This window comes from Melozone crissalis, unplaced genomic scaffold (genome assembly GCF_028551555.1).
Source record: "Melozone crissalis strain CALT ecotype California unplaced genomic scaffold, PUWL_Pcris_2 ptg000018l_1, whole genome shotgun sequence".
Classification (NCBI taxonomy): Eukaryota; Metazoa; Chordata; class Aves; order Passeriformes; family Passerellidae; genus Melozone; species Melozone crissalis.
Window position 1 is genome coordinate 41,720,666 of NW_026535796.1, and position 22,021 is coordinate 41,742,686.

Sequence of the window (22,021 nt, forward strand, 5' to 3'; positions counted from 1 at the left end):
TTCAAATATTGTGAAATATTTACAGCTTTTAAAATTCCTGGTCTGAGTATGACTGATGTGCTCGTGTAACCATTGTAAAGGACACTGTCTAGAGGTCTGGTGAATTACTTAATGTCAGTAAACGCTGAGTCTAACTCTGTATGATGATTCTTGTCCTGCATGCATTTTGCATCACTTACGCACTCCAAAAGAAGCTCTCTTACTAAGTTTTTAAAGATTATCCATGCTCATTTGTATATGAATCAGAGGTAATTAGCATACTTTTGTTTTGAAAAAAGTACTCTCCCTTTAGCCCCCAAGGCAATCCACATTTGTGAGCCAAAATGGTAAAGGCATCCAAGGCCTAACTGCATTATCAGGAAAACTATTCCTGTGCTGCTGCTGTGAGTGTGAGTGGTGCATAACCTGGGTCTAGAATGCAAAAGGTGAGGAGTAAGAATTTATGAAGAGTATAAGTCATGTCTTCGTCAGAGTTTCACAGTTTACTGCCGAAGAAGTTTTTTTTTTCCTTTTAACATTAATATAATTCATTGGGGCAGGAACCTGGTTTGGACTTTTCATAAAAAACAGCACTTGTTTTCAGTTTCCGCGGTGTAATTTGATTTGACACAGCGGCGAGACGGGCGACATTGGTGGGGTTCCCAGCGCCGCTGGCGGGGAACGCGGCGCCCCTCACGGGAGGGGTCGAGGAGCAGCGGCCGCGGCGCTGCCGCTGTGCGAGGGAAAGCTCCCGGAGCCGCACCGCGGCCGGGCAGCCCCGCCGGGCCGGGCGCTGGGGGGGCCGGGCAGCCCCGCCGGGCCGGGCGCTGGGGGGGCCGGGCAGCCCCGCCGGGCCGGGCGCTGAGGGGGCCGGGCAGCCCCGCCGGGCCGGGCGCTGGGGGGGCCGCGCCTCCGCGCGTTCCGACGCTGCCGCGCCCGGCGCTGCCCTGCCCTGCCCGTGGAGGCCGCGGTAGCGCCGCGTTGCCCCGGAGACCGGCTCGGCGGCGCTGGGGCTGCCCCGGCCGGGGGCTGCGGCGCTCACCCGGGGAGGGAGGCGAGGGGCTGCGCCGCGGGACGGGGGCGGGGAGCGTCACTGCACCACAGCGACCGTCCCTCCTCCCGGGGCGGGCGGGGAGGCGGCACCCGGGCACCGCGGCGGGGCTCTTTCGCTCCGCTCCGCTCCTCGCCCTGTCCTGCCCTCCTGCCCCGCCGCTGAGGAGCGAGCCCGCGGCCGAGGGCTCCGCCCGGCCCCTCTGGCGCCCGAGGGCACCGCGATCCCCGCGCCCTCGCTGCGGACGGGGGTGGCCAGCGACGAGGGCAAACTTGGCTCGAAACTCCCGCCCGCCGAGGCAGCAGCGGCCGCGGGGGCTCTCGGCGCTGCGGGCGCCGGCCCCGCCGCCTGGCCGCCCGGGCGGAGCGGAAAGTTTGCCGGCAGGAGGCCGGGCGGGGGTGGCGGCCGGCGGCGCTGCCGCAGTGTGCGCGCCCAGCCGGGGCCGCTGCCGGCCGCCGGAGCGCCCCGGGGCTTCGCTCCTGCCGCCCGCGCTGCGATGTGAGGCTCGGGGACAGCGACGGCTGCCGAAGGCTTTAGTTGTTACATGCGCCCAATAATCTTCTCCAAAATGGATTTTAGTCATAGCAGTCTTTTTGGATACATAGAAGACCTGCAGGAACTAACTATTATAGAGAGGCCAGTACGCAGGAGCCTGAAGGTATATATACCTCGAAAAAGAACCGTGCTTTAAAATCCATTTTAAATTGGGTCTGTTTTAATTATGCACAGATAGGTGAATAGACCGTTTTTCTAGCGTTTGTTTGGGTTTGTTTGTTTGTTTGTTTGAACAGCACCAGGATATGAAACATTGTTCTCAGTCATTTTATAATAAACAATCTCGAATTCTATATTGCAGGGATTTGATGTTTTCAGTATAAGGATATTAAGATGGGAACAAATATATTAGCTTGGGTCTTTAGATTAAATTATATGCAACTTGTTTAATAGTGATAGTGTCTGACTTGAAACTGTACTTCTCTGACGTTCCGTCTTTTCCTGGTGAAAGATTTATGTGATTGAATTTGAAACGTTGGCTGGAGGTTTCATGAATAAATTCAGATTACTCATGAAGCTGTCCCTGTATGTGTGGGGAGAAACAGGTTGTTTTAAGATTAAAACAGTGAAGTAGTCAGGCATTGTAAACTCATGATCTCTATTTCACACTTGACAGACACCAGAAGAAATAGAAAGATTGACAGTTGATGAAGAACTCAGTGATATTGAAAGGGCTGTTTATCTACTCAGGTATTTCTTAAAATGTTGCTGTGAAACATTGCTGACCATTGTGTTTACATACAGCTTTTTTAGTGTTTTACTCTTCACTCCTTTAATTTTCTGTCTATTAGTAGTTCTTTTGCCTTCAACTTATGTTAAGCATATAGGCAAGATGAAAATAGGTATTGTAATTCACAAAAAAAATCACCCTATAATGGGGTGTCTGTGTACATATATAAGAATTTCTGATCTTTTAATATGTTCCTCACCAGCACAGAGTTGTACTTAATCATCTTTCCCCCTGTAGTTGATTTTGCAGGATTCCCTGAGTGTCAATGTTATTAATACCACTAATTCAGGGAGTTCATACTCACTCCAAGCAAATATTCACTCATGGGCAGTTAACACAGGCTGCTAACAGAGCTGCTCTAGCCTCTTGTGTGGATTTGGACTTTCAGAAGAGAAAACTTGAGACATTAGTACTATAGTCCTTAGAAATTACTGTAGAAAATACTGTGTTAATACTTCCCTCTGTTCTGCTTTTCATCATCCTACCTCCTCCTTTTTGTTGAAAATATTTATTTGCAGCTATTTGAATAACTTAAATTTGGTAGTTTAAAGTATGGATCTTTCAACTGCTGTGTAAGTCATCTTTGAGAGTACAAATGTTCTGGGGGATTTTGAGTTGAATATGCATTTTTAAACAATACCTAGTAATTGGAGAACCAGCTGCAGCTCCCTCTCAGTTTGCTTATTCTGCTATTTTAAGTGCTTTTCTAGTCTAAGCCTGTGCTCAGTGCTTAGAAGAGATATTCTTGGTGATACAGTTTTCTCTTTTTGGGGTGCATGGCAGTATTTGTAAGTAATCATTTTTGACTGCTGATACTGCTTTTGATACTGACTACTGAAATTTATTAAATAGAGGCTTTTAAAACTTGCTTTGCTCTTAGTTGCTGTAATCAAAGCGGTCTGTTGACTGCAGGGAAATTCAGAGGAAACAGTTTGCATGTGTTACATATCACTGAAAGGATATGTATCCATTCTGGGTTTTACCTCACAACAACCAGCATAGATGATTTTTTTCTTTTCCAGTGTGTAGCAAATTTCTTTGCTTCTTTTCCACTTAAAAATCCATGTTTCCAGCATATATGTCTTAACTAGATAATTGCCTTTTTAAATGGCATTCATAGCTTTCATCTTACCAACTGCTTTTAAACTTTGCCTTGACCTTCTCCTGACATCTTTATCTGATTTTCTCTACTCCAGCAGCTGTTTGAGACATAACATTCTTTTTCTTTTAATGAAGTGTTCATTTTTCCCTCTGCATTGTTCTCATTGCTGAAAGGAACCTTTAACTCTGCTTGATATGGTTTTTGTAATCTAGCCTTACTGTGCATGTATGTTAATACAGTCATCCAGTGGAAGCTGTTGCTGTTGAATAGCATGTTGCTGTCCTTGTACTGAGTGGAGTAAAAGCAGAGTTGAAAAGCTGCCTGTAACCTAGTAGTACCTTTTATATAATGTACAAGAGTATGTACTTTCGGCTTGTCAGGAATTTTCCATCTGTTTTAATACAAAATACCTGCCTATTGCTGTTTGATAGTAATGCCAGTCCAGTCTTTCTGAGCATCATTTTCTCACACAAATGCATTATTCACTGTCCTTCAGGTTGTTCCTTATGTAGGACTAACCTTGATCTTATCCAAAAAAGCCACTGCCTTTTCTGAAATCTGTCTATAGGAATAGCATTGCTGAGGTTGAAACAAATTGTTAAGGACACCTCTATTGTATCCCATTTGGTAAGGATTGTGTTATCTCCACATACATTAAAATATAAAAGAACAATAATAGAAAGCAGAGCTCTCATCTTAAATATCTACAGGTAACATCAGAATACTACTTTTGTCATAATGGTTTTTGTATTGTCATTTACTTATTGCACCCTAATATGCAACTTGAAGATTTTAAATTTACTGATGTGAGTATCTTCAGGGTTGCTTGTACAGTGCAATGGAGCTGATTAATAATGGGTAAAAGCTTTTTATGCTACAGCAAAGCTAATGTTTACTAGTGATTTTCATTGGCTGGAGTTTTCTATTCCAGCTAATGTTTACTAGTGATTTTCTGGGAAAGTTCAGAAAGAGTCTTCATGTTTTAAAGCTTTCATTCTGAACAAAAAACTCAGCTACTTTCTTCTCTTTTCACATCCTTTCCTTTTAAAACCTGCCTCCAGCTTTTCCTCCCCACTCTGGAGCTTCAATTTCCTTATATGCAGAGTTGTTGTATGTTTGTTAGATATTTGTTTTTAGAAGATTTCTGCTTCTGAAGTCTTTTACTATAGCAGTCTGAGAATGGGTACATTGAGATCCAAGTTGGAGGGGATAGATTTTCTTTTTGTTCCCCAGTGACTGATTCTTGCTTACTGTATATATGAGAAGGTATTAATTTTCCAGCTTTCAGAGTTTCATCAGTTATTCTTCTCTTTTCTCTTCTTGTGTTCTTTGCTTCTCATTTGCCAGTAGTACCATACAGTTTCTGGTGTGGACATGTACTTGACATTGTAAAGTTAATTGCTTTACTCATCCAGTATATATTTGTAACCATCTAACGATTATTTTGTATTTCCACAGTGTCTTGTCTGTGTCTAGCCATGATGTATGGTCACAGATTTTGTAAATTTTGGTTCATTGTGTTCTCTTAAGTGTGATGTAATTATATACCTACAAATGTTTTTAACATGTGGTGAGTACATTGATAGATTGATCTTATGTGAGATTTTAGGTCCATAGAGACATGATTTCATTGCAATTGTTTTTTTGCTGTTGCCTATCATAATTTGGTTTCACATTCTAAAGTGATAATTGTAATTTTGATAATCCTGATAAGGTAGTCTCTCTCTCATTATTATTGCTAGTGAATGTCTTTGCTTTCAGTCTCCCCTTTTCTGCTAGTACTGTTTTTCAGATAACTGTGTAATGAGGTAGATTGATAAGAAGATCTAGGTAAAGTTGATAATTTCTAGTTGCATTAATTGTCAGATAAATCAACTCTTTGATTTACTACATCATGTGGATATAGAAACAGTTCTGCAAGCAAAAGGAGAGACTGTAGTAGCTCTCCTGGTGGCTAGGGTTACTTTAATATGACTTGAGTGTAAGTGAACTACTGCTTTAAACGACTGATGCCCAGAATACTCAGTTTTAATTAGGTAACATTCTGCAATTAGACTGAGCAAGTTCTAATTTAATAAGAATGTGGTAACAAAGTGGACTGTAATTTATTTTAATCTCATTTAACCTTGATTCTGGTAGAGGAACTGGGCTTCCTTAGACCAGACTGTCAGGGATGTTTATGAACTTCTCATTGAAACCAAATGGGTTTAGGGACGTAGGGAGGGAGAGGCATTTGAGTGTCTCAGATCTATGTTTTAGAGCTTCAGCTTGTGTGTTTGGTGGTTTCTGGAGCCTCTAACAGGAACCACTGAAGAGTTGTATTCTGTCTGTACTTTGCATGATGCTGGCCCAACAGAAGAACAAAGACAGCAGAACAGTTGTGTGTCTCAGCCGAATCAGTGTCAAGATTGATGGCTGATCATAAAACCATCAGCAGATTAAGAGGGGCTGCTGGAACACTCTGAAGCAACTGAACAGTTTGCATTCCACCTCAGGGCATCGTGACCTCTACCAGGACAGTGGCAATAAGCAGCGTGGGGACAATAATTTTTATTCCTGCTGTGAATTTTTGCCTGTAATTAGTTTCCATGTTTTCTGATGCTTGATTGGTGTTATTACTTATATTGATTTGTCTTACTGTAGCTCACTCTTTTATGGTATACAGCCCAAAGCAGGTGTTCTTTGCCTGATGAGAATCTGGTTCTGGATGCTTACTGGCATAGGCACTGCAGGGTGGTTTGTTTTCTGAGGACTTTTCTGATAGATTTCCCTAGGGCTTTTGCATTGTTGTGTGTACTGTATGATTTTTGATTTTGTATTCAGCTACTTTTTTTTTTTCATTTGTGCCTGCTTAGTGTTAAAACTTCCAGACCTTGACATTTGTGTCTTACTCAAAATAACATGGTAATAATGAGTTATCAAGATGGGAGATTGAATTATTCACCCTTTTAGGAACAAAACCATTGTTTTTGGAGAGATCCTATCTATCAGTGTAGAAAGCAACACAATCCCTTTCTAAAACATTTAACACAGTTCTTGAAGACACAATAGATACTCTGTCTAGACTGGAAAGAATTCAATGCCTCTAAAGTTATGGTGACTTAAAAAGGCCACAGCAACAAGAAGAAAAGTTGTACTTGATTGTACAAGCTAGCCTTGATTAGCTAGAGCATTCTCAAATTCTTAACATCTTTTAATGCATTATATGTTGTTGATTGTGAATGTCAAAACCACTACTATTTAAAAGCTTGTGGATTTTTTTTTGGTCTGGTTTTTAGTGATGGTGTTAATTTTGGAAAATTTAATTTTTCTGTAGGTTCAGGCAAATCACTTAAAAATAATTAGATTTTAAATGAAAGCTTTCATTTACGTGTAACTTTAGGAGATTATTTTCTGCATTGTATCAATTTTTTTGGTGTGTTACATAATAATGAAAACTTGCTATTCTATTCCCGTTATACAGTTTATGGTTCTAATGGTATGCTAAATGATCCAGCTGTAATGCTCAGCATATTGGAAAATAGTTCTTCCATCTGCCCTGTCATGCTCTAAATATCAATGTCAAAAGTATTTTTTCATTTTCCCCATCCTTTATTTTTCAAATTGCAACTTAAGTTTTATAAAAGTTTCATTCTGGTTCACTTAGTTGGACAGATGAACAATTTGTTTGACCTTAAATGTGTTATGGAAATAAACTAATGAGTATAATATTGAGTCTTTCAGCTTAAAGTAAAAGGTGTACCTGTAGACTCCTAAAGTGTTGCTAAGTCACATACCTTTATTTAAATTTAGCTTGGTGCAAATACTTCTGTTAATCATATTTGCTGAGGAGCCAGCTGTGAATATACAGAGCAGAGTTACTGTAGTGCATTGAGAAGCATTAAAAAAAAAAGGAGAGAGAAAAATTTCAGGTTTCTTTCTCAGGCTGCAGTGCAGGAAGATGGCAGTGCCAGTCCTCTCCCTGTTCTAGTGTTTGAACTATGTTTGCCCTTTTGTCTGCACAGCACGCTGGGGACTTGACCTGAGGCAAATCCTGGAAATGATGGTTAGTTTTAAAACTGATCAACTGTGTGGCCCAGGACTTTGTATACTTTAAAGAAGACCTGTGCCAGCACAAAGGAATTGAATAGCAGCATGGGAACAATGCTTGGGAGGGGGTGAAAAGCCTGAAACTTTGGCTGGCTTATGGTATTTGTGAAGTTGTGGTTTCCTGGTGTCTGGTTTCACAGTCAAGTTAAGCTGAAAGAAGCTTTCCTGATATCAGAGAGAAGCTCACCTCTCCTTTCATTATGTGACTGCATGGTACTGATAAGTTTTGTGTTCCAGCACTGATGCTATTGTAGCCCTGCAATCTCAGTCAGATTAGGGAATACATTCTAATTCTAACAAAATATTCAGATACTTTGTTCCAGCAAAGTGTGGAACAAAATGCATCTGCTCGTGCTGCTATAAATGGGAGTGTAAACAAGAAGTCACAGCTGATACATGTGCTGTGCTGCCAATAGTAAACTAGATTTAGTTCTTGTTACTCTAATTTTGAATGTATGCTTTGGATCTGTGAAGTACTGGTTGAAATGAGCAGAGGATAGAAAGTATCAGCTGTTGTTTGTATAACAAGGCCTTTGACATAAAATGGACTTAAAGAATCATGAAAGTTGTAAAAGACCTCTGAGGTCATTGGGTCCAACCTTTGACTAAACACCACCATGTCAAATAAACTATAGCACTAAGTGCAATACCCAGTCATTTTTGAACACTTCCAGAGATGGGGAATCCACTGCTGCTCTGAGCAGCCTTAACTAAGGAAAATTCTTCTTGATCTTCAACTTGAACATCCCCTGACACAGCTTGAGGCCATTTCCTTTCATCCTGCCACTTGTTGCCTGAGAGAAGAGTCTGATCCCCACCTGGCTCCAAACCCCTTTCAGATGGGTGTGGAGAGTAATACAAAAGAGTAATCCTCTTCTCCTGGCCAAACACCCCCAGCTCCCTCAGCTGCTCCTCACAAGTCTTGTGTTCTGGACCCTTCCCTAGCTCTGGTGCCCTCAATGCTCCAGCCCCTCAATGTCTTGTCCTGAGGGCCCCAGAACTGAACACAGCATTTGAGGTGGGGCCTCACCAGTGCTGAGTACAGGGAGACAATCCCTGCCCTGGTCCTGCTGGCCACACCATTGCTGACACAGGCCAGGATGGCATTGGCCTTCTTGGCCACCTGGGCACAGCTGGCTCCTGTTCAGCTGCTGTCAACCTGCAGTCCCAGGTCCTTTTCCACCAGGCAGCTTTGCAGCCACTCTGCCCCAGCCTGTAGTGCTGTGTGGGGTTACTGTGAGCCCAGTGCAGAACCTGACCCTTGGACTTGTTGAACCCCATAGCACGGGCCTCAGCCCATGGATCCAGCTTGTCCAGATCTCCCTGCAGAACCTTCCTACCCTCCAGCATAGTGACATTCCCACCAAATTTGGTGTCATCTGCAAACTGACCGAGGGTGCCCTTGATCCCCTTGTCCAGACCATTGACGAAGTTGTCAAACAGGGCTGTCACCAACACTGAGCCTTGGGGAGCACCACTAGTGACCATCTGCCAACTGAGTGCAGCACCATTCACCTCCCCTCTCTGCATCCAGCCTTCCAAGCACTTTTTAACCCACCCAACAGCACTCCCATCCGAGTGGTAGCTGTCAGCTTCTCCAGAAGAAAGATGTGGGAAACAGTGTCAAAGGCACACACCCTACACCACCCCTGCATGGTTCACCTGGTCATGAAAGGGAGATCAGCTCTGCGTGAGATTTGGAAGTCTGCCTGAGCTGTGATGTGTGAGACCAGGTAGCTCTTCCTTATGTGTTGTCAAATTCTTCTCTGGAGATGTCAATTATATTTGTGTTTCAGAGCATGTTTGCTCATGACATAAGGAGAAACTAGATATATTTTTGAATATCAAACACAGTTGAAAAATATGTGGGTTTTTTTAACTTCTAAAAATTGTTCTGTTGTCCTAGGAAAACCTTATCATCCTCTCCTAGAAATGTTTGACATAGGAATATCCAGGAAAATATTTCCCATATTTCTTTCTTTCTACAATGATGGATCCCATACATAAATAGCCTGTTGCCCAGCAGGAGAGTGAGTTTCTTTTCTTTTTGTTTGGATGAGCACTGGCATTTAATAAATAGGTTTAACAGTTGCACAGTTCATTTTTGATGTTACATAATTAATGTATAAATATCATAATTCTTCTTTATATCACCTTCCTTAGAAATTGCCAAGTGTTTACAAAAAACATTTTGTGTGCATAAGGAGCTTTTATCCTCATGCTTGCTCAATAATACTAATTTAAATTTTATCATTTTCCTGCCTTGGCGAAAGATAATAATATTGGACTAGTTTTTGTCAGGTCCTGGAAATGAAGATGGAGATGGGAAACTATAATATTTTGTGTTAGACTACATCAAAGGTACAGGCTCTTCAAAGAGTAGATCAAGCTGTCCATTTTTGGCCAGTCTGAATATGATAATGTAAAATAATGACTTTCACATGATAATGTAAAATAATGACTGTTGTATGTTAGTGACCAAAAGCACAAATCTTTAGTCAATTTATACAGAATGATCCCTTCTGCCCCCAGCCAATGTCATTTAATTCCATCCCCCTGCCATGGGCAGAGACAGCTTCAGCTAGGCCACTTTGCTCCAGGCCCCATCCAACATGGCTGTAGGTGCATCCAGAGTTGGGAACTCTGGGCAATCTCTTCCAGTGCCCCTCCACCCTCACAGTAAAAAATTTCTTCCTAATACTCAATTTAAACCTACTCTCTGTTTGAAGTTATCTCTGTTTGTCCTATTGCTACATGCCCTTGTAAGAAGTCTTTTTTTAGCTTTCCTGTAGGACACCTTTAGGTACTGTAAGGCTTCTCTAAGAGGCTGCTCTCTTCTCCAGGCTGAACAACCCCAATTCTTTAAGCCTTTCCTCACAGGAGAAGTGCTCCATCCCTTTAGTTGTCTTTGTGACCCTCCTCTGGACAAGGTCTTTGTTACCCTTCTTCAAAAACACTGATATCCTTTCTCTGCTGAGGAAACCTGACCCAGCACTCCAGGTTGGGTCTCATCTGAGCAGGGTACAGAGTCATGTTGCCTTGCTGGTCACATTGCTTTGGATGCAGCCCAGGAGACAATTGGCTTTCTGGGCTGCTGCATAGTGCATGTAGCCAGCTCGTATCCAGCCTCTCTCCCACAAACACCCCCAAATCTTTCCCAGCAGGGCTGCTCTGATCTGTTCATCCCCTGGCCTGTGTAGATACCAGGGTTTGCCCTGACCCAAGCGTAGCACCTTACACTTGGTCTTGTTAAACTTCATGATGTTGTAGCAAAGCTCAGCTTGGTGTTGGTGGCAGTCTTGCTGAGGCAGCACTCAGTCCTGTTGTCTGTACCATTAATGAAGATACTGAATGACACTGGTCCCACTATGGACCTCTCAGGGACACCACTCATCATTGATGTCCATCGAGCCAATGACCACTATCCTCTAAATGTGAACATCCCACCGATTGCTTATTTACTGAACATGTCATTCTTGCAAAGTCCTTCTAGTGTTTTGAGGACTGCTTTATTGTAGGCATAGGAAACCCTTCACATGTCATGATGTGATGCTTCTGTGGCCCTGCACTCTGACTCCGTATGTTGCTAGCACAAAGAAGAGACAGGAGTTAGTACTGATTCAGCTGCTCTTTCCCTAAAAGCAGGTTAGTAGCATGCATCACTACCTGTCCCAAAAAATCTGAGTCCTCTTGAGGCTCTTCAGGAGAGTGGCTCTTAGTGCTGATACACCCTATATTTTTGCATTCAGGGCTTTTTGAAAGCTTTTCTGAATCTCTGCAAAGCAAGATGGATAGAACTGTATATTGGTTCATACTGCTACACTGTACACTTTATGTGAAGTTGTTTTACTGAGGTGAAATTCTGATTATAATTTTAGGACTTCAGGAACTAGGACTGCAGTCTTGGGCCTCTATCTGTGCCTTTGCAGATATGCTGTGACACGAGAATTTGGAACGAGACAAGAAATAGCTTTGTTGAGATTTCAAATTAATCCTGCTCTCTGGGATAAACTTGTATAATAGTTCATTTAGCTATTTTTAGAGTTAACTTTAGTAATATTAATGTTTTTTTCCTTGTTCCACCAGCTGGTACTCTAAATGCCAGCACTGAGTTACCCTGGATTCTGTCAAGCCTTGGAGCCCAAAGCTTTATGTCACAGGAAACAAAAACAGGATCATTTAATCACTTAGAGAGAAGTTTTTTCACAGTGGAAACAGAATGGGAATGTAGACAGTCCTTGAGACTAAGCAACTCCAAGAGGTCTACATTATTCATTGAGAAGTTCTCCAACATTGGTAGGAACATCTTATTCAATCTTTTAGGGGCAGTTTTTTGTACAAGAGAAGTTCTCTTAAGTTCTTGAGGACAAACAGAACAGGAAATTGAAGTGATTTCTATAGCAAGGGCTTCTATTGACATAGTCTGGTAAAACTCATATTACAGCTAAAGAACCAACTGTTTTCATTATACACAATGATAGGACTCTGTGCCTGAATAAGAAGGTCAATTCAGATTCAAAAACTGAGGCCAAAACTGGCATCTCTAGCCAAAGACAGTTATGTCCTCAGGCAAGGTTTTTTAAAAAACACCAGTAATACAAAAGCACATTGATGGGAGTTTTTCATAACTGAGTTTTTCTTGAAATTTACCCTTTGAAAATTAATGTGTCACGGGCATTCTTACATCTTGATTCTCCTCTCCTTCCCCCCAGTGAATCTTTACCTTCCTACATCAGGTTGTGGATATGTCTTTGCAGTCTGAACAGTAACAGTGTCCTTTGCAGGCTTGGAAAACCAAACTTTGACAAGATGGAATCTTTGCCTTGAATGCTAATTCCCTATGGCTTATCCACCCTTGTATATGGAAGAAAAATGTCTTTCTAGTGTAAGAGTGATAATTAAACAGAATGAGGAAAGGGACAAAGAACCACTTGAAAACTTTTGCTAGATCTCCTGGATACATCTGTCTGAGGCTTTTTTGCTGCTGCCTGATACTTTTACACAAGCAGAAGGTACCAGATGTTTCATATCAGTGTTATTATTTGAATGGACTCTTGATGATGCAGGTATTCTTATTTAAATTATTCTATTTAGCTTCTTTTACATTCAGATAAATGTTTCTGCACGTTTCTCTTTGCAAAACATTACCCTGTGAGGGGTTAATGTTAAGAAATAAAAATACCAGGCTTGGGATATGTCCCTGTATCTTGGTAGCAGTTGTTCTAGCAGCAGTTTTGTTTATTCCATGTTAGGTGACTGTGGGCTGTGAGAATGTGTACAACTCTCATGTACAGTGTAGCTGAGTCATTCCTTGTCAGTTGTATCAATTCAGAGCAGGACCAAGGGTAATTGCTTTGCTTTGCTGAACTCATTCACTGTTGTTGGAAACATCTTGCCCATCTATCCCTTATAGGTTACCTTTCCTAACAGGCTATACATAGACAGTCATTCTTAGTCATTGCATAATTCCAAAATTGCAGTTGCTTTGTTTACAGAAACATGCTACAGTGTAAATTTAGCCTCAGTGTTTCTATATAATTCCTACTTTCACGTTCTTCTACTTGTTCTTGAATTTACTATAAGAAAGTCAGGTGTAGGCAGTGTGCAAGCAGGGATAGATGAACTGGCATGAATGGAATTGCGTCATTTTAAGTGTGTGTGAGTCCAAGCTGAGTATAGTAGCAGAGGTTTGTTGTAAGACCTCAGATAATTTTTTTTAAACTGACAATGTTTGTAAGATTCTATAAATGAAGGTGACCCACATTACTAAGTCAATATGATGTGTAGTGGGGAAGAAAGGCTGCAGTCTCAAAGAGCATAGTCCTACATTCTTTCTAATAGGGAGAAAAAGCAATTTATGCATTCTTCTTGTCCTTATCCATTTTTCAAGAATCATTTTGTTTAAGAGAATACTTCTAACTTTGGAAATGGACCAGTATGGGATTTTTTCCTAGGGCATTTTTCTCATGAGGTTTTAGAGTAAATCTCCTATTTGATTGTTAGGGGAAAAAAATAATTTTTTTCTTTCCCAAGTCTATCTTAAATCAGAATGTTATAATTTTTTTTAGTTTTTTAAATGGCAAAGCAATGCAACTTTAAATAAAATTGCATAAGCTTCCACAGGGTTTTATGTGATAGTCCAAGAGAAAGGTATAAACAGAAATATTGGAGGACTTTTGTTTATCCAAGTAGCTTTGTGTCCAAATTGTCAATTATGCCTCTAGTAAAAATTCAACATTTTTTGAAGTAAAACCAGTAAATTAATTTGGGTAGATATCAATTTGCTTCTCTCTCTCCCCACCCCTGCTGCTTCCCATGGCTATTGTTGAACAACAAAGAACAGCATTAAGCACTGCAGCCACCAGTTTATGCTACAATTAAAGAAAGCCTGTTCAAAGCTGCTTGTTTAATTCCAAAGCATTTCTCTACCAGTTGGAGTAGATCAGGAAAGTTGGATTCCAGGTGGATTAAAGCATTTGGTAACACAATTGACATTAACAGAGCTGTGCAGCAGAAGTGGCGTTGCACTCAATAAAACCATTGCATTTTGCTTGCAGTAGTTTATGCCTACAAAATGGGATAATTTACTGTTTGTTTGTGCTGCATGAGAAGTGCAGCTGACCAGCTTGTAATCAGATTTTCTAAAGTGTATATACTGGCTTTTTTTTTCCTCCTCCTTAGTGAAATTGCTTGGTAACTTCTGTTACCAAGCATATATTGAGAAGGCTCAACTAGGGACAGAAATAAAATGCTTTAAATATGCTAATTGTATTTTTGTTGTAAATAGGGGTTGATTGTATTGTTTCTAGCAGAATAAACATATGTAAAAGAGAAATGTGAAAGGTGTCTGCTTTAAGACACTTTTTTGTATGATAATATTGCTTACATTGTTGGGCAGGCTTGGAGATAAAAATCCTATCTTTGAGTGGAGAAACAGAAAAGATCCCAATTTCACTGCTGAAATTGTAACTGAGCTTTTTGAGGGGGAGGATTTATGTCCATATTAAATAGCAAAACATGAGTCATTGCCTGATTGCTGTTTGCACCAAAGTTTTTCTGTTATAAACAGTTAATCTCTTTTATGTACTTTCATTTCAAAGCTCAGGACTAGAACACCTATTTCTCTGCCATTTTGGGAAACTAGAAGTTAGTTAGGCTATAGTTAGTTAGATTCAAAACAAGATTCAATTTTATTTTTGTTTTTTTTCCAACTGCAGCAATTGATAGTCACTAAACCAATGGAGAAAAGAATGATACTTAAAATTAACCTGCTTATTTACTACAGGTTTTAACCCAATAGTATGTCTATTTCTTCTTGTTTTTATCACCATGTAAAGCAAACTTAGGTGTATTTTAAGGGTTACTTGTTAATTCTTTTGAACCGTGCATGCTTGTTGTATTGCAAGAAAATATTTGCACCTTAAGTTTGTAATAAATCATAGATGCATACTTGTATGTAAAAATAAACTCTTATTGTGGATAAATACACTTGTGCTTTGATCACTTAAGCTTTCCCATCTATTTGAGAATGATGTGTTAGAGAGTAGATAGATCAATAAAGTTGATATACAGATCTTTGTATCTTACATATTTATTGCAAATTCTGAGGGCATTAAGTAAAAATTTCTTTAGTGTCTCATCTTCCTTATTAAATGAAGGAGGTGGATTTGGTCTTTTTAAATGAACAGTTGGAATGTGGCAGCTTTTTGATCTGTTGGGTATAATGTCCCACACTCGTAAAACCCATAAGCTGAAAAAGATTCTAACTAGAGTTTAGTATTTGATAGGTTATTTGAGATGTTCATGACTCACTTTACCTGCTTTTTGGTAAAGGATGTTGGGAGTATTTTCCCCCAAATGTTATTCCTTCCCCTTTCTCACTTTCATTTTCTTTGCCCTCTGTGACTGAGAGTTTGCCTTAAACTCATTATTTTCAGGGGACTGCGCAGTGAATGCCCACTGAGATGGTTTCTGTGACATCTGTAAAGATGATGTTGGCCCAATGGAATTTGTGTATAACTTTGGAGTTCTTTATGCACTAGAATAACATTGATAGCTTCAGCACTGTGGGCTGTGTGTATGGCAAATTCTGCCAGTCAATATCCATTTGCATGGATGCCTCTTCACACAGCTAACAAAAGTATTGTTCATGAAAATGATATATTGTGTTAATACTACACTTAGCCTAAAAATGTATTGTTCTAAACCTTTCAGTGATCAGTTAAAGTTCTTTTTCAGTAACAAATAAACCATAGGGAGAAGGGCAGGGGAATGGCATGCAAATAGTATTGTATCAATACTTTTAAACATTTTTCTTCTTCTGTGTTACTTTTTCTTCCATAGAATGATATTGATATCAACATAGTAAATACACAAACCAGAAATTCTGGTGCTTAACACTGAATATATGCTGTGAAGGATCTATGCAGCTGAGCATATTTGATATGCATTCAAGGGAAAGAGATATTCTTTTCTCCAAAGATGGTTCTGGACTAATTTTAGTAAATGTGGGTGGAATTACTGGTAAATGTTTTTGTTTATTCTTTCCATTGCAGAACATCAAACTCTTTTTGGGATAACTGTATGACTAGAAATAAGCTAATATGACTATGTGAGGAAAAAATAGTGTAGCAAAAGGCTATTTAAGATTATTTTAGTGATTTTGAAGATAGGGAATGTTACTAGGACTACTACAGTTACCTAAACATAATTGAGTAGTGTCTTGGATTAATCCCAGACAGCTGCCAAGCCCCACGCAGCCACTCACTCACTAGGGGAGAATCAGAAGGGTAAAAGCCTGTGGGCTGAGATAAAAACAATTTATTAGGGAAAGCAAAAGCCATGCACACAAGCAAAGCAAAGCAAATTCACTGCTTCCCACAGGCAGGCAGGTGTTCAGCCAGCTCCAGGAGAGCATGGCCCTGTCATGTGTAATAGTGACTTGGAAAGTGAGACACCATCATTCTAAATACCCCCTCCTTCCTCCTTTCCCCCCCACTTTATATACTGAGCATGATGCCATATGGTCTGGAATATCCCTTTGGTCAGTTTGGATCATCTGTTCTGGCTGTGTCTCCCCCCAGTCTCCCATGCACCTCCAGTCTCCTCCCTAACATGGAGCAGAAAAGGCCTTGGCTCTGCATAAGCCCTGCTCAACAATAACAAAAACATCTCTTTATAATCTACCCTGTCTTCAGCACAAATCCAAACCACAGCCCTGCACCAGCCACTGGAGAGAAAATTAACTGTACCCCAGGCCAAACCAGCACCGGTAGGCAGGAGGATTCTGATGGTGTTCTGATAATGGTTTTATAAAGAATGCAGATATGGATTAATTATCTGTATATGTGATGCTCATTTTTATCTACTGTCTGAAATTATTCTGTCAGACAGCTGGAAATTTGAAAGATTTGTGTCACTACTTCAATTTATTACATTAAATGTATTACCTGGTTTGATTGTCCACTCCAACATGGAACAAATGTTATGTTTGTTTGAGAGACATGGCTCTAGCTCTTCTATTTAATTAAGTAGCCAAATTTTATCCTACTTTCCAAAGTGAACATAAAGCAAGTAAAACACTTTTTTCTTTTTGACAGAACATGAATCAGGAACAGCTTGAAATTGAAGCAATTTTTAGTTATTTGTGTATTTGCCTCAGAAAGCTGCCTTCCATCTATGGTTGCTTTTGATACATGAGAAAGCAGCACTAGAGTCAGCTGTTTGAGGCTGTATTGCTGATGCATGGAACTGCATCAGTCTGAAGGAGCTGTCCAATATACTTGAAAATATGAGTATACTTGAAAATAGGAGTCCAAATTACTTGAAACTATGAGGATTGAAGCTATGTATACTCCTTGAATAATGAGTAGAATGTGAAACAGCAAAGCTTTCCACTTCTAACTTGTCGAAAATCTAGCTCTTATAATGGAGTAAGTTCACTGCTCATCTTCATTTCCTAATTATTTTTTGCTTTTGAGTTATCAGGTCCTTAGAACAGTAATTTGATAGAAATTTAATATGAACTGTTGAAAGTCATTCTGAGCTCACAGATTTCCTTGGCTGGGAATAAAGCTGCTTCTACAGCTAAAACTTCAAAATTGTTTCTAAAATTTTAGGTATATTTTTTCAGTGCTCACATTTTGACTCCTATATTTATCAATTTAGAACATAAGCTTAGCTTGTACTATTAGATATAATGCCTATCTACTTACAATATATAGATATCTATATAAAGTATATCTAAGATATCTAGTTATGATTTTCTTGTATATGAGGAAAATGCTGTGATCAAAAGCTTCAAACCCTCTCTTTATCCTTTTTTATTTTTATTTTGTTGTGGCTTTTCATTCAGTCACTGTACTAATACGCTGTACTTTCATTCTGTACTCAGGTTTTTTTAGTATCTTTATGATTCTTTTGTATTTGCATTTTCTTTTGATCCAGTCCCTGTGCTTTTGAAAAAGGCTGATCAACTCATGTACAAAGTATGCTTTGTTTACCATTTGTCTGTGTTCTACTGTTAGTAGGTTTTTGTTATGGGGATTATAAGCCTATTCTAAAAAGTTTGAATTTTTTGAAAGATTAGTAGGAAGTTTTATTTGTGCTTTGATTCTAAAAGGCTAGGCTTATTCAGGCTTTTACCATTGTCTTCGACTCTTGCAAATACAGAAAGCACTTTTTTATGAAGCCAAGCAGCTATAGGCAGAAATCAGTTAGCAGTTGCTTTCCTAACCTTTGATGTGCTTTTCTTAATAGCATGCAGAGGAATTGCAAGTGGATTTAGCATGGCATAATTTGTTTTTAAATGATTGAAGAGACTCATAGCAAGGGTTGAGGGGAAGTGGCAGCTTCTGTTAGAGCTGTCAATAAATCCTGAAGAAATAAACAATTTTTTAGACCTGTGAGTCAGTTTAGAAAGGAGAGGTTGCAATGTACAGCTACAGCTTTCTTTTTTTTTTTTAATTCTCATCATCTTCTAGGACTGTTAGATTAGAGTTGCTATGAAAAAAGAAGTATGGAATTGATTCAAGATGGAATACGCTATAGTCAGAAAGGCTGAGAGGGCATGATAGAAATACACACAGTAATAAAGTGCAAGCTTTGGGATCTGGTGTTTATAATGCTCCACACAGGTAAGACCCACAAACTGAAGAAGACTCTAAGTAGATTTTAGTACCTACTAGGTCATTTAAAGTTTTTCTTTCTGTGTGAATGAAGTATACTGACAGAAAAAATAAGACTGGAGAATGAAAAGATATCCTGTGTCTAAATTAGACTATAAGACAAATTTAGGTCAACAGAAGTAATTTACCCTTCTAGAATTCTGTTAGCATCTGTGATTTTTTTTTCACTTTCAGTTTAGAAAAATTACAGGCCTTGTATTTTTTCAGAAGACTTCTTATAGCACATAATGCATGCCGTGAACATGACAAATCTGGTTGAATGTGAAAATTATAAGTTTTGGGTCAGTGAATGAAGATTGGCAGAATGAAAGATAATACCAGCTCATAGCTCATTTTTGCTATATCACCTAGGAATGGCTAATGGCATTACCTTGATCTTGAAGTAAAAAGACTGGCTTTACTTTTTACATTCAGACTCAAAATAAAAATGCCAAAATAAATTCTACCTAGAAACCATACAAAATGCAATATGTGTTATAAGTCCTCTAAGGAAGAAAAAACATTTATCTTCTAGGAGATTGTAATGTTGATATTGAGGTAACATTTGAGAGGAAAAATGTGTTCCTTTGAGGCACTTACATTCTTGAAACTTTTCTTAAAATTGAAGGGAGAAAAGCTCAATGTTTACTCATAATAATTTATGTATAAACTCATGGATCTGATATTAGGAACAAAGAAATTATTGTGTCATTATAATGTATTTGGTTTGGTTCAGAAACAGAAAAGGGTATCTGTATGAGTTAGAAATTCTCATTTCTCTCTTTGACAGATATTCAGCAAGGAAACAAAAATAAGAGACTTCAGTTGACCCAACCTATTCTGGTAAACAAGGTTGCTATGAATACAGAACTACTGTGCAGCTAAATCTTGGGTTTCAGTTCTTGCTTTAATTACAGCAGAAGTTTCACATGTAGTGCTGTAAGTTCAGATATGTACTAAAATACTATTAGTTTCTTCTTATTTAATATATAGACCATGTAGATTTTTCACAATAAACCAAAGATGATTCTCAAAGGAGGTCTTCTGAACCACACACTTTTATGTTATTGACAGAAATATTTATCTGGATTTCTAATTTGCCTTGGCAACTGTAGATTGCATAGGAAAACAGAAATCCTGTGGGGAGAATTGAAATGGAATAATTCTAAAAAGGCTAAATCCTGTCAGATACTGAGCTTTTATACAAATAGGAAATTAAGTCTAGGATTTATGAATCCCAGTCACAGAATAGTTTAGGTGATTGGGGACTCCTGGAAGTCATTTGGTCCAATGCCCTGGTTAAAGCAGAGCCAGTTTCCAAGTCTGATGCCATTTGATGTTAGCTCACATTGCTCAAGACTTTGTCCAGATGAGTTATGAACGTGTCCAAAGATTCCCACAACTGTGGACACCCTTTTTCAAGTTTGAGTGTTTGTGAATTTCATTTTCCTAATACCCAGTTAGTTACTGAATACTTTAATATTTTTTTTAATTGTGGTGTTCTAATCCCTCACTCATTGAAGTTGCAAAATTTTTACTTCTGTCTTCAACAAATTCAGATTTGGACCAACATAGAATGTTATAGAATCTTGCACTGAAAATAATGTCACTTAAGGGATGTTAAGGTAAAACTGTAATTCCCTGCAGCCACTCATCAGAACTTCTGTTTACACAGAACACAGACTTGAGTGGTTGATTCAACAATGGCTATTTAACAAATCATTTTTGCCAAACTGCTGCAGTTAGTCACAGTGTGAAAGAAAAGCCTCTACACAAACAGAGCTTCAGTTAGAGCTTGGATAAACATTGTACCTCAGTCTTCTTAACAGGACTGTATTCTGCTCCTGCCATTTTGTTTTGTAGGCTAGTGTGAATGAAGGAGAGAGAAATGTAAATCTGTCTTTTCTTTTTCAAAATCCTTTGTGGTAATATTGTCTTGCAGTACATTCAGTGACTAATCTTCATTCTTCATGCTGCAGAAGGAGTTGTAGTCATCCATCCATTTCCAGATAGAAATATTTCTAATTCAGTACCCAGGGACTTGGAAAATTTTCTTTGTTCTTACCTTGTAGAATCTGTTTTTAATAATGCTTTAAAAATTAATATAAGAAATCTTATTGTCTTCCTTGAGTTTCATGAAAATTTGCAAAATTGGCCACACATACCCTGAATAAAATCATAGTATAGTGGGAAGGGATCTCTGGAGATCATCTTCCTGCTCAAAGTAGTGTCAATTAGTGGCAATGTATTCAGAGTCTTGTCTTGAATGCAGGATTTTGAGTCCTATGGATGGAGACTGCACCACCTGTGTGGGCAACTCTTTCCAATATTCGAATACTCTGACACAGATTTTGTGGGTTTTTTAAGGTTTAAGTGGAATTTCCTGTGTATTGAATTTGTTCCTGTTGTTTTGCATCCTATCACTGGGCACTGCTGGGAAGAATCTGCCTCTGTCTTCTTTATTGTCTTACATCAGAGTTTATACATGTCAAATAAGGCCCCCAAACTTTCTCTTCTCAAGGTTAAAAATCTCTTTTGTCTAAACTTCTGCACAAATATTGCGATGAACTCGTGACCCCCTGCCTGAGATTCTTGTGTTGAATAGAGAAGAATAATCATGTTCCTTGAGCTGCTGGAGATGCTTTTGAGTGCAGCCCAGGGTGCTGTCAGCTGCTTTTCCCTCCAGATCAGTTTTGTGTCCCCTGGGACCTCGAGGTCCTTTCCTGCCAGGCTGTTTCCCAGTTGGCTTGTCCCCAGCCTCTACTGGTGCATGGGAGTGTTCTGCCACAGCTACAGAACTTGCATTTCCTGCTGCTGGACTCCATAAGATCCCTGTTGGTTTGTTTCTCCAGTTTGTTGAGTCTGCAGAGTCTTCTGGTCTGTCAGCATCTCCTCCTGGTTTTGTGTCATCTGCATTCTGAGGGTGCACACTGTCCCATCACCCATGTCATTAAGGAAAACTTTATTGCCCCCAGTAAGGTAAACCATGAGGTAAACCACCTGTGGATGGCTCCCTTGCCACTAATCACAGCCCTTTGGGCTCAATAGTTCATTTAGTTTTCAGTCCACATCACTTTCCATTTGTCCAGCTTGTAATTCATCAGTTTATCTATGGAGATATGATGGGAGACAATGTCTGCAGCCTTGCTAAAATAAGTTAAACAACTTCCACCTTCTCAGCCAGTCACATGTTGTCAAGTTGGCTGGTCAGGATTGATTTCCCCTTCACAAATCCAGGCTGACTGCTCGCAGGCACATTTCTGTCCTTCAAATGTTTGTAAATGGTTTCTAGGAGGATTTGCTTCAGTCACAAGACATCACAATTATTATGTGGACTTCATTTTATGATG

General features: G+C 39.6%; 1 protein-coding gene across 4 annotated transcripts in view; it reads left to right on the plus strand.

Annotated features, from left to right (window-relative positions):
• The first annotated feature begins 1,472 nt into the window (after positions 1-1,472).
• Positions 1,473-22,021, plus strand: part of PPP4R4 (protein phosphatase 4 regulatory subunit 4) — a 57,889-nt gene continuing 37,340 nt past the window's right edge. For 2 of the 4 annotated variants that reach the window (XM_054275304.1, XM_054275309.1), the window contains exons 1-2: positions 1,473-1,688; positions 2,202-2,275. In XM_054275304.1, the coding sequence (XP_054131279.1) occupies positions 1,575-1,688; positions 2,202-2,275 (188 nt within the window). In that variant the 5' untranslated portion in view covers positions 1,473-1,574. Of the gene's footprint in view, positions 1,689-2,201; positions 2,276-18,561; positions 18,642-19,461; positions 19,611-22,021 lie in introns of those variants that run through there. The other 2 variants (XM_054275305.1, XM_054275306.1) reach the window with 2 other exon arrangements.